Consider the following 13,489-nt stretch of genomic DNA (forward strand, 5'->3'; position numbering starts at 1 on the left):
GTTGGGGAGGTGCGACTCAATCGGAATATTAGGTGTAGGGTTCCTACGTGTGTCCCTATTTCCGAGTATCAAAACTGGTTAGTAACCCAGGTGGCTGTACTTCGAAACCCAGAAGTTAGCTATAAAATTATCTGGTCAGAAACCCAGTAATTTAATCTGCTGGTTAGAAACCCAGTACTAACTATACTGGTCAGAAACCCAGTAATAACTACACTGGTTAGAAACCCAGTGATATCCATACTGGTTAGAATCCCAGTAATAGTACTTCGATATCTAGGAGTACAACGTCTGAAGACTCTGAGTGTGTATAGGACCAGTGAATACCATCCCAAGATCCACGTTAGAGGGCATTCCTTCATAGGATGGGGAGGAGTGTAGTGGCTGCGGTTCACTGACCCGTGACAGATGATCAGTGACCTACGACACCCGCCAAAACGAGCCAATGTACGTTGGGATAGCTGGGAACAGGGCATTCTGGTATACCGCACTCTGCAGTGAGGACGCCATATTCTGCATAGAATACGTTCAGTATTTCTGCAAGATTGCAAGATTACATCCTTGAACTACGTAGTTCAACCACAGGGAGAACATTTCCAATGAGTAAGTAAACCATTACTTATTGTTATTTATTAGTTGGAAAACACTATAGCTATATGTAAAGCGCCTTTGATATAAATCTGGTATAATAATAATAATAATATATGAGATATTCATACATATAACGCTAAAATATTATGTTAGCAAATAAACTCGGAGTGAAAATTTGTTTTATGGCAATTTTGTGATAATACATATGTGTGTAAGCATGTCTGAGCACGGTCCATTGTTTGATATTCCGAGGAATAGTCTGAGGAGATGCATGGATTCTATGGTTCCTCTTTAATTAACTAAAAGAGGTTTTTATGTACTGCCAGGCGAATATAGGATCGAACCTGTTACAAAGTTTGTTTTATCACTTGTTTTAAAGACTTTTTCTTGGAACTTATATGACAGTTTTGATCGTGATATGCTTCATACATGTTTCATTGAGATGAATATATCTATGCTAAATGAATGCAAATCTCGTAATAAAATCATCTCGCTGATTGCACAACCGTGTTGTTGGTTTATTTAGCAGTTAAAGTAAGACTTGATTATCTATTAATGATTACTATCTTAGTTACTCGTATACTAGACCCGAATGACATTTTTGAAGATACAGTTTTTATGTAAACATGAAACTATCAAGTTCATCTATATTTACAGTATTATCTATTTGATTTGAATAATATTCTCTCAAAACATGTGCACTATGGATAAGCATGATATAAATGTGTACTATTGCTAAAACCTAAAAGTTGTTTTATTTTACAGTTAAATTGACTAAAACAAAATTTATCGGTTTCCAGTAAGGCGCATTTTTGTGAAACTTTTTAAAATTGATCAATAACTTAATTTTGTATTTTGAAAAGTCCTCGACCTGTCATTATTTGCTTACTCTTTTGCTATTTATCCGGGATATAATTGCCATTTCCTTTTACAAACGAACCTTTATTGTCAAAAATGATAGTGTCACCTCTTTATAAATAACCCAAGGACTGACATAAAGAGTAGATATCTACTTTTGAATAATATATAGTAATGATTTCGTACTGTAGACATAAGGCATAACATTTTATTGGTTAGATCTCTAAAAAAAAAAGTGTAAAGATAATTCGTAACTGATAAAATTGCATGTGGTAATTTGAATGTGATAATTCATAATTTCTGTTTGGATTAAACTTTACATGTTTGTTACCAAAACAGCAACTGCGAGTTATTTTGGAAACAACTGCGTAAATACTACTATTTGGATTGATGTTTTCTTTGAGGACATATTACTATCCGGTGACATTTAAGTATTCAAATTTCCGTTCTAAATTATTCACATTGATTTGATGTCCTCTCAGTTTTAGATAATGATTATCTACATGTATCTCCATGTAAAATCTAGTTACTCTTTATTCACCATTAGATAAATGGATGTTTAAATTGCGCATGTGATATAAAGTCTAAAACTGATAACGATAACACAGTTTTAAATCTTACATTATTGACAGGTTAAAGTCTTTGATTGCAAAAATAGTGTTTTGAGACCATGGAAATTACTGAGTACAATGTACCTGAATGGTGTTTTCCTAGATATCAATACTCAATGAAAATTAAGAAGGACTTAGCTAAACGTTATAATAATTTGATGAGGAGGCTTCAACGTGATGTCGAGCCACTAGAAGGCAAAAATGATTTTCCTGATAATAAAATTTGTATTTTCCTCTGCAAAGATTTATCTTTTGAAGACATCATTCCAAGTATTCAATCAGTAGTTTCTAGAAAGTGTGACAACATAACAAAAGAAAATACGTCAACTATTGACAGTTTAAACGATCTATTATCAAAAGGACATTTCAAAAGAAATACTTTTGTCATTACGAACAGCAAAAGTGACATTTTAAAATCGATAAAGGATTTTAAGGAATATGTTATTGTGATTGCCAATGATGAAAAAGATGTTCATGGTCTTTTGAGAACTTTTAAACATTATGAGCATGCCGCTGTGTGCACTGTAGAAAATATATGTGACGTTGTATCCACACGTTTAGAACGATATGCTTTCACAGGTATGAAGAACGCTTGTGCATATCTTGATTCTATTCTTACGAAAAGAAACTTAGAGCATCACAGTACACAGCATGACGACAAAGCTTCGGTGATTGACGAAACTACAGAGAAAGGTACAGATTTAGCTTCTTAGCCTGTATTTTAATACAACAAATAAATTGAACTTCAGCTCTTTCAACAGTTTTAAATAGTCTGACCAGATTTAAAGCTGGTCAAAACAAACGGACGTCATCAGATATCTTTCTTATCCTTTTTCAGACAATTTTGCATCTTTGGCAAAATAAACAGCCTTAAAATGTCTGATGGTTGCAGGTTGTTGGTAAATTTATTTTCTGTTTAAATGCCAGTCTATGAATATACATAAATGAGAACAAATACAAATTTAATGTACCTCAGATGAATTCTGCCTGAACCAGCTTGTGATGTGACCATGGACTGGAATGCCTTATCATGGATAGATCTTATATAATCTAAATGGCCAGTGCTAGTGGATAAAGGTTGAATAAGGACTGCTTGTTCATTGATAATTTATCCGCATTGTTCATGAATGGGACTATTTTGTATAGCACATGAACATCCTTTGGATGTGATTTGGAATTAAATAAAGATGCTATGATTGTCAGAAATACACTTCAACTTTGGTAGCGGGATAAACCCGCAACCAAAAAAAAACTGTACAGAAATGTTTAAGGACATTGACACAATAAGCTTTTTTTCGTTCTTGTAATTTTTATCTATTATTTTGATTTCATTTGGTTGAGAATTGTCAACATCCCGTTGTAAATCATATGGCAACTTTTCAAATTTACATGGTTGAGAAAGACGCCAGCCACTATTTTATCACGGATGGGCACTTTGGTAGAAGCACTGAACTTCTGTTAACCAGATAAATGGCTACACAATAATCATACACCAGATTAGGATTTGAACCCACAACGGCAAGGGGCACGTGTCTTGAAGTCTTTGATCTTGCACACACGGCCAATGCGGCACTGTTACATGTTTTATTTATGAAATTATATTTCAAACACTTGTAAAAAATGGAATAGGTATCCGTCCATTTTAGATATTTAGACCACAAGGAACTTTATAACTAAACACGTTTGGATTAGAATGATAGGGGGGTTGTATAAATATTCTGGCCCCCATATGCTTCTCTGTCAAAATATACTAAAATTACACATATAGGCATTGTTATAGGTGATAAAGAGAAAAGTTTGAAATAGTCAATTCTAAATATTTACACATAATCAATTTTTACAGGCATGAAATAGTGTGCCATAACATGACCTTCTGTGTTAAATAGGGACATAGATCGGGTCGTGTTAAAAATGTCGTATAATCCGGTGTTAGTTGCCAGGACGCGTGAGGGGTGTTGTACATTTCATTGTCTCTAACGGACAGACTCAATCAAACCAAGTCTACTATTAGTTTTGCATGACTTCGTTTTATGCTTCTAGAGGATCCTCTTATACAATTTATTATATGTTTAATGACTAACTTCAAAATATTTCATAGCTATATATTTTTGTTTTAGAAGAAGACGATTACATACAGACAGAGGTTGTCATCAAAAGAGCACAGTCGGCAAAGGAAAATTGTATGCATTGTATTAGTAGGCACATTTATTTAATTAAGCATTCTACTAAACTGACTTGTTAAATGAAAAATGTATGACACTTGATTTGAATCGATTATCTATGCACAGGTCAATCTGCTTATGTCTGCAGTAAAAAAATCGTTAGATGTTATTTGTCTAGTCATACAATTAGTAGGATTGTGGTATCAGAAGTACATGTACTAATGTTACAGAATTCACATTCAACCATTATATTTACACATTTCAGGCAGCATACCTAGAATGTATTTTTGTTTTTCAGCCAAAACGACTACACAGTCCATTCCAAAACGATCAATGTCAGCAAATGAAAATTCAAAATCAGGTAGTAGGCTAAAGAAGTTGTATGCTAGGATGAAACATTTTGGAATATATATATATATATATATATATATATATATATATATATATATATATATATATATATATCTCAATTTGTTAAAGGAAACATTAAGAAGAAAAATATGAAACAATATTTCGAATGCTAGATGCATCAGTAAAACCAAAATCCATGTATTTTTCAATCAATACGCATTCAATACAAGTAATATTTAAACTTGATGTGAAATGTATATATATATATTGATTTGACGTAAGCCTTCAAATGAACTTTTATAGTTTAGAGTTGATAACTCAATGCTTTCTTCTTAAAATATCGACAAAACTATTGATAAAATTTTACTTTATCTCTGTTTTTCCTTTTAAATTGAACAAAACAGATATGTCGAAGTAGTAAATTTTGGTTTATCTATTAAACTTCGGACGGAATTCAATAATCAAACATTTTGTAAGCAAATGTAGTTGATAAAATAATGGATTGCAAAATTCAAAAGAAAATATTGATTATAATTGAACCGCACCATGAGAAAACCAGCATGGTGCATATGCGACAAGCATGGATCAAGACCAGCCTGCGCATCCGCGCAGTCTAGTCCCCTCGGCGATATATGAATATTTTGTGTCGATTAGCCGTAAAACCCAACTCACTAGTCAGGATCAATACTGATCGCTAACGGTTTCTCTAATTGCAATACTGTTTAGAAGCGAACAGTATGGATCCTGACCAGACTGGGTGGATGCGCAGGCTTGTCTGGATCCATCCTTGTCGTAAATGCACTCTGTTGGTTTTCTCGTGGTGCGGCTCGTATCTAATCTGATAAAGTTTAGTTCTCATGGAAACAAAATTATGGTTTCCTTACAGTTGTGAAATTCATTTTTCATACATTTACGCAAAAAAACATTGATTATAAAATTCGTGCTTTGACTTGAATATCCTATTCAGACATTTGTAAATGCATGCAGCTGTATTTACTAGACAATCTGACAGTTAATACCATTCCATCCATTTTTCAAATCCAGGAGTTTTAAATATATGAAACAGTAGAAAAGATTCCATATGCTTTCCTCTTGGTTACATTTTCTGATCTTGTAAAAGATAGGAATATTATATTCCATAAATTTATAGTCAAAGAAGACTGTATATAGTACATGTTTTCGAAATGAGCTTCCTTCATTCAAATTTTCACCTACTATATGTATAAATCAACAGTGTATAATACTGCATAATGAGTTCATGCACAGCGGCTAATATTCATTAATGTGACATTCAAAATAAATTCTATATACAAATTTCGGAACCAGAGACACTAAACTTTTTGCGGAAAAAGACTGACAGAGTTAAAATGCGATGTATTTTTCTGTCCGCAGGTAGACATATTCCCGTAGAAAACAGTCAGAATATTGGCACAGAAACCAGAGATACCACTTCTTTGTCAAGAAACAGATTTAAAACTGTGAAAAAACGAGGTATCAATACTACAAAAGAAGGCTTGTCAATAATGTATAACTACTTATACAATGGTGCTATTTAAGTTAATACGTGTTTGATAAACTTTGAAGCAATCGGTTGTAGAAATGATTTATTTCACACTTAAAGAATTCTTACAGTTTAAATATTTTATAAGAGTTTCCTTCGATACGAAACAAAATAATGTTTCAATGACAATTATATCTATATTTATTTTGTATTTTATATTTATATTTCCAGAAAAGTGTGACAACAGTAAACCTCAGAAAAGTATCGCAGTTTTAAGCAAAGAACATATTGAATCTATAGAGCGTCTGTATGATGAAATTGTTGGGATATTCAATAGAAGTAATCTTCCAGAGACTGAGTTTCCAAATCTACGTTACAAAATGAACAACAAAATAGACGAAAAGGTTGGTAATTTGTATGCAATTTTCCATTTTATACTCGGTAGAGAAGTTGGCAGTAGGAAAAATTAATATTATCAGTATTTTACTTTGTTCGTGAAGAATCCATTTTGTAACGTTGATGAACTGTACCATTTCAATAATATATGGTGTTTTTTTTTTTGTTTTGATTTTCAGTTATTGATCAAGCTGCAGCAAATGAGTGATGTGATACAAAGCTGTGGGTATCGTTTCAGCACGTTTCAGGTTTATACCAAAGACGGGCTTTGTTCAGAAGATCTCAATAAAAACATTAAAGCACTTTTAGAAGAGCATGGTATAACAGAATATTCAATAGTTTCATCAGATATAAATACATTTTCAACTTGTCACGTCGGCAAGAAAATTGCAGTGAAAGATATGAATGATCGTAAAATCTACGGAACACTTGGTGGATTTGCGCATACGTCGTCGGGAGAATCTGAACGAACTTGGGCCCTCATCTCAAGACATGTTGCAAATTGTAGTTCAGACAGAAATTTATATGTTGAAAATGGTAAAGAACGCGTGGTGGCCAAAATAATGAAACAGATACATGAAGGTGAAACAGAAAAACAATATTTGGATATCGCTGCGGCTTGTCTGGAAAATGATGCAGAAACTGGCTATGATACACGGTATATTACAGAAGAAAATATAATCGTACAAGGAAAGCTTTGCAACTACGACACTAAAAAAACTTCGAGGCTTACCTGTACATATCAAAGGTGCTTCAACACCACTGGGACTAGGTACTGTAACTATTCCAGAACAAAGTTCAGTCCAAAATTACGATTTGGGCGAAAATTATATTGTTGTAGAAGACAGAGAGGAAAATGGTGCATTCTGCAAGGAAGGTGACAGCGGTGCAATAGTATGTGCAGAACATCCGGATAAATACGGTGAAGAGGTCCAGCTTATCTCAATGGTCGTTGGAGAAAACTGTGGTAGAAAAGGTTCATACACCACGGTCAGATTGGATAAAGGATTAGCAGAGCTTAAAACTCTGACAGAAAAAGAATTTAAATTGAGTTAACATTGAGATACATATGTCATACTTACCTCGATGTCTAAGAATATAGAACTCCTTCAATGGTTGGAGATTCAAACAAAAATATATGACTTTTTGCATATCATCGCATATTCCGATCGGCGACCCCAACCAGAGGTGGATTATTCTATGCATACTATATTCTACAAATAATTAAAGACAGAAGATAAAACAAAGGACATAACTTTTTGTAGCATTAAAATATTGTGTTCTTGTACATTTTGTACAAGTTGACACATTTACGCATCCATAAATGTTTCACGTTCCATCCATTTAATGATGCCTTTTAAAGCAAAAGTGTCGTCTTAATGTCAGGTGAACTTTCTTTGCATACGGACCTTTCGTTTGTTATCCGCTATAAAAAAAACTCGACCTGACATTATAGGGTGTAGAACAAGTTAAAAAGCATACCTAAAGTTCCTTCTAGGGCACATCTGTATAAATTTATGATTGTCTTGTAATATTTTTGTTACAACGTCTAATTTAAATATTGGTCATCAGTGTGTAGAATCCCAGCATTGGTCACACGGACAAGATCATTCTACCTTATTGACATTCCGTATCCCCCCGTTTAAGCGCCCCCGGAGGCGTTACATTTTGCATCAAGGGGCATTTATTTCTGCAACAAAATGCCACAAAATGATAAAATTTTGAAAAAGAACTATGTTGTTTTCTACTACTTAAAAACGTCAAGTCCGCTATTACCAGAGTATTTACGCTAACATAATGTGTTAAATCCAACAACAAGTTATATCCGTAACCACTTTCAGTTGAGTAAATACGGCTATTAAAACAATGGCTGTACACATTGACCTTGTATGTCCACATGTAGTATACCATTCGATGCATGAATTTGTTGCGCCCAATGAGAGGATTGCAATGGCGTTTGTTTTCACATATTGACCATGCATTTGGAGGTTACGACGTATGTTAAACTTTGTGACAAATAAGATGTTTGACATGTTTCAACAAAGCCACGTTTCCATCCTTGGGTCTAGTAATATGTAATCCGTGGTACGCATTTAATCAGAGACTCACCTTAATTAAGAAAGAATAATTTTAACGTCAAAGGTTATTTCTAAGGTTTGATTGGCCAGCTTGTGATGAAAACAGCTTAGAGGTCAGCTGCTCAGTCAAGTTTGACTTGCCAATTCTAAATGTTCAACAGAAGGAACAATAATTCTTGTGATGTAATTCAAATCTTTGTGTAAGATTCTATTTTATATTTAAAAACAATCGCGGACAATATCCTTAATGGGATGAGACCACCAATTATTTTCCCATAGACTTATATTATAGCATTCTGATGTCTACCGACTTCCCAAAATCGAAACATGTATATGTAGTCACATTTTCTGAAAGAACTATCTTAGATCCACCAGAAAAACGGCAAAAAAACATATGAATAGTGATACTTTATTTGAGTAATTTTCGCGTGAACGGTATGACCCCCTGTTTACATCTGTTGCATAATGGGAGAAAAGCGTTATAAACATTTTTTTTTCAATACTCATCAAAGGTAGCAAATATTGTCAAAATCTGTAATTAAATACTGAAAGAACATTAGAAAATGTCGAATTTTTAAAAAATGTTCACCTTTTGTGTTTGTTTACATAACTGACCAATCAGGACGCAATAACCCTTACCTCATTCCCAAACATACGTTACCTTATTCCCAGTAAGTACCCTGTACTTTTTTGAATTGGTGGTCTCTGACCTAATCAATCATATATATACTCGTTGTTACTTATACGGATGGATTGATGGATGGAAGGATGGATGAATGGAGATTCTGGCTTCTGGCCAGTTCGGTATTCAATGACATTTATCTCGCTACTTATCTAGTAATTTCAATTAAATGTTTTGTTCAGGTTACGATGGGACAAGAGTATGTTGGTCTCTAATATATGTTGACAGACCTTGTATTCAAAAATAATAAAAGAAAAGATATTTGTTCTAACACATTTGAGAAAGCTGGATGTGCTGTTTTTTTTTTCCCCGAAATATAGAGTACAGAACTGTTTAAACGATTGGTTACCTTCAAGGTCTTTTAAATTAAACTGTTCCTTCGCCAACAGTTAAATTGATCTGAAGGAACACATTTTCACAGTCGTAAAAACTGCAAACATCCTAGAAACGAAGTCATGGCTTATATTTCTCAATTAATTCGGTTTGCCAGAGCGTGTAGTCATGTCAAGCATTTCAATGAACGTAATCAATATATTACAAGTAAACTTCTTCAGCAAGGCTACCGTTCTTACAAATTGCGTAAATATTTTACTAAATTTTATTATCGTAATTCTGATTTAGTTTTAAAATTCAATAGTAATTTAAAGACACTTCTGCGAGAAGGTATTTCTAAACCCGTTTTTTATGGGGATGTGGTTTACAAACTTCGTAAGATCTTGGGTCATGGTAATTTTCCCAATGTATTTGGAAAGATTATCAAACGTTTTATTAAAAGAGGTTACGACCCAACTGTTTTGAGGCATACCGCATGTTTAGTGTTCAACCCGTTTACAGTTGGACACTACGCTTCCCTCTTTGATTGCGTCTGACGGAAGAGGGGGAGGACTCTATGATGAGCAGTTTTTAAATCCTACCAGGACTGAACTGTTTTGATATTTGTCTTCTGGCCTGTTTCGTCGGGCCCTTAAGGGTGTTTCACTTGTTGCTCTGTCTTCTGAAAAGGCATTGAGTACATACGTTTTTGGTTCTTAAGGTTTGCTTTTTATATATTTATACACGAGCATTTTTGTGTTTTACATGCCATGCCTTTTTGTTTCCATTACGTGTGTTAGAGATTCACCTGGAGGGGATTACTTTTATTTACACTGTCCTATGTCTTTGGAACATAGTGGGGGTAAGAGTGAGGTTGGGTGCGCACCATAAACCGGTTTAAGCTCCCCAGTGGTGTTTTTGCCACTGAGCGTTCCAAGGCGGTGCCCCCACTGTGTTCCTTTGTTTGTTCGTTTTGTCCTTGTGCGTTGACTTTGTGTGCGCGCGTGTGTGTAAGCTTATTGTTCGTCTTGTCCTTATGTGTTGGCTTTGAGTGTGTGTGTGTGTGTTGTTCCTTTTGTCCTGATGTGTAAGCTTTGAGTGTGTGTGTGTGTGTGTGTGTGGTGCATGCGTTTGCGTGCTGGGGGGGTTCGTTTTGAGGAGGCTGCGCTTTTGGTGCGTGGCATTCCCTGTTTGATATTTTTCTTTGTTTTTTTTTTTACATGCGACTGTATACTACTTTCCGCAATCATATACAAATGTATAAGCAGTTGTAATAAAAAGTGACCTCGGAAAATAGCTGAGCTAAAATCTTACCTGTCCAGTTAATTCTGATAAAAAGCCCACTTTATTCTTTTCACGCCTGAATAATCGAACCAACAACTGACAGATATTTTATCAACAAACCTATCGAAATTCCGATACTGCGTTACATGTAAGAATTTGACAAGTCGCTTATGGCATCAAAAAAGAGATTGAAAACTTTCATTATTTCTTAATGGTTCCGGCAGAGATGAAAATTAACACGTGTTTGCTTTACCAGGCGTTGGACCCGCCCGCTTAGCTCAGTAGGTAGAGCGTCGGTCTACGGATCGCGGGGTCGTGAGTTCGATCCTCGGGCTGGGCGTATGTTCTCCGTGACTATTTGATAAACGACATTGTGTCTGAAATCATTAGTCCTCCACCTCTGATTCATGTGGGGAAGTTGGCAGTTACTTGCGGAGAACAGGTCTGTACTGGTACAGAATCCAGGAACACTGGTTAGATTAACTGCCCGCCGTTACATGACTGAAATACTGTTGAAAAACGGCGTTAAACCCAAAACAAACAAACAAACAATTTACCAGGCGTTGACAATCGTACAATGTTTTACCATCGTCACGTGATGTTCTTCAAAGAAGAGATGACTGTTTATTGATCATGTTAGCAGTTGGAATTTCTCCGAAATGCGAAAGTCGCACGAACGCCTATATACCTTTGTATAATACTATTCCTACACCTTAGAACGCACCTTGTGGAATTTCATGTTTTATGTTTATAACTCTCATAGAATACTCAATTTAGAACTTTTAAATGTATATTACAATACTTTTACTTTAACCATCAGTCATAATTGCAGAATTCTGTTGTTGTTACGATAATATTTTTCCTAAAATGAAAATCTGTGTAGAGGCGTTCAGATGTGACGCATTCACTGAGCTGAGCTTTAATGAATACAGTAAGTATTATGTATAGTTTAATAGTATGAGTTAGAATGCCTAAATCCGACTCCTTATAATTATATAAAACTGACATCCCTGCGATTTTCTATTATTATTTTATTTCTGAGCAAATTCGATTCAATCAGTGGTTGCATTTTATTTTGATTTATTCATAATGATACTGTCTACAAAAAAAGCACTTTTTATAGAACTAAGTGACATTCGAGTTATCGACAAAGGAATTTAAATGCATTACACTTTCTATATAACCATATTAAACTATTATGTAATAGAAAGAGCATTGGAACTCGAGGGTAAACGATTTGTACGAGGGGGCACAGCCCCCGAGTACAAATCGTTTACCCGAATGTTTTAATGTTCTTCCGGTTTTGTATCATAGCAATCCATATATGCTAGTTCAGTAGCGTTGGTCTACGGATCGCAGGGTCGCAAGTTCGATCCTCGGGCGGGGCGCATGTTCTCCGTGACTATTTGGTAAACGACATTATGTCTGAAATCATTAGTCCTCCACCTCTGATTCATGTGGGGAAGTTGACAGTTACTTGTGGAGAACAGGTTTGTACTGGTACAGAATCCAGGAACACTGGTTAGGTTAACTACCCGCCATTACATGACTAAAATACTGTTGAAAACGGCGTTAACCTCCCCCCACCCCAACACACACACACACACACACACACACACACACACACACACACACACAAGAACTTTGCTATGTACAGCAGTTCAGTGCAGAATATCAATAAAATACATTTCTCTGTCTGCTGTTAGAGATACGCTAATACACGCTGGCATACTTCCTTATACAACAGTGCGGTTACTAGCGTGTGGGTATTTAATACCTGTACACTTTTAGTTACCGCACCCTGCACTCAATGTATACGATATAACTGCACCAAATTTGTTAAGAAAAAACACCGAGCTATGATACAATAGAAAATATTTTACACACATGTTCCAAGACTATTACCAAAAGATTTGGCTGCTTATTCAATCTTCAATCACACATTTATTACTAGAAAATAGAGATCATTGAACATATATTTATGGTTTATTATATTAAAATAAACGTTTAATATCTCTTGTAGATTTAAACTTAAATTAACTGTTATATCAATCAATCCTGCTAACTGACTGAAAACCTGTTTATAAACTTTTTATCTACTACGTTTCTGCTAGCTTTAGTTCCATTATACATGTTATTCCAGAAAGGTTGTGATATTTAAAGGGACATGCCACCAGATGAGCGTCAAAATTTCAAAATCATATTAAACAGATAGTAATTGATATAACAAACCAATATTGCGTAAGTTGATATTTTGACGTGAATGATATAAAGTACACACTGTTCAGATTTACCCTAGAAAAGCAAAATTATCAAAAAGATGCTCCATCTTTGGTTTGAAAGTGTAAACAACATTCAAACTGATAGCAACTTGTTGCTGAAAATTAATGTAATTATGAAACCTACACTAGTCTACTGACCAGCAATATACAATATGTTGTAATTGATATAATGTTTTATCTAACTCAACTGGGTTCGCTTGTTTATATTCGGTGAGACAATCTTAGCAATGATGGGCAAATCTTCTAGAGGTATATCATTTGGATCGGGATACATACACGGATCAATATAAACTGATAGAGGTAACAGGAGTAGAAGAGTAGAAAAATTGAATTCTTCATAATAAATTGTTTCAGTCAACTAGACTGCATTAAGTAATGGATATA

At 34.7% G+C, this 13,489-nt stretch overlaps 1 protein-coding gene across 1 annotated transcript; it reads left to right on the top strand.

Moving 5' to 3' along the window:
• Positions 1–1,629: 1,629 nt before the first annotated feature.
• On the top strand, positions 1,630–8,199 carry LOC128554661 (uncharacterized). The gene is made up of 6 exons (XM_053535959.1): positions 1,630–2,750; positions 4,175–4,237; positions 4,518–4,580; positions 5,963–6,061; positions 6,303–6,475; positions 6,647–8,199. The coding sequence occupies exons 1-6, from the start codon at positions 2,117–2,119 to the stop codon at positions 7,346–7,348; spliced, it is 1,734 nt and encodes a 577-aa protein (XP_053391934.1). The 5' UTR covers positions 1,630–2,116; the 3' UTR covers positions 7,349–8,199.
• Positions 8,200–13,489: the final 5,290 nt, after the last annotated feature.

This window comes from Mercenaria mercenaria, unplaced genomic scaffold, assembly GCF_021730395.1.
Source record: "Mercenaria mercenaria strain notata unplaced genomic scaffold, MADL_Memer_1 contig_606, whole genome shotgun sequence".
NCBI lineage: Eukaryota > Metazoa > Mollusca > Bivalvia > Venerida > Veneridae > Mercenaria > Mercenaria mercenaria.

What these genes read in the sequence shown, in the direction of transcription:
- LOC128554661 (XM_053535959.1), top strand. Translation starts at nt 2,117, where the DNA reads ATGGAAATTACTGAGTACAATGTACCTGAATGGTGTTTTCCTAGATAT. An exon ending in TGACGAAACTACAGAGAAAG is followed by an intron (nt 2,751 to 4,174) that starts GTACAGATTTAG and finishes TTTTTGTTTTAG; the next exon opens with AAGAAGACGATTACATACAG. An exon ending in TAAAACTGTGAAAAAACGAG is followed by an intron (nt 6,062 to 6,302) that starts GTATCAATACTA and finishes TTATATTTCCAG; the next exon opens with AAAAGTGTGACAACAGTAAA.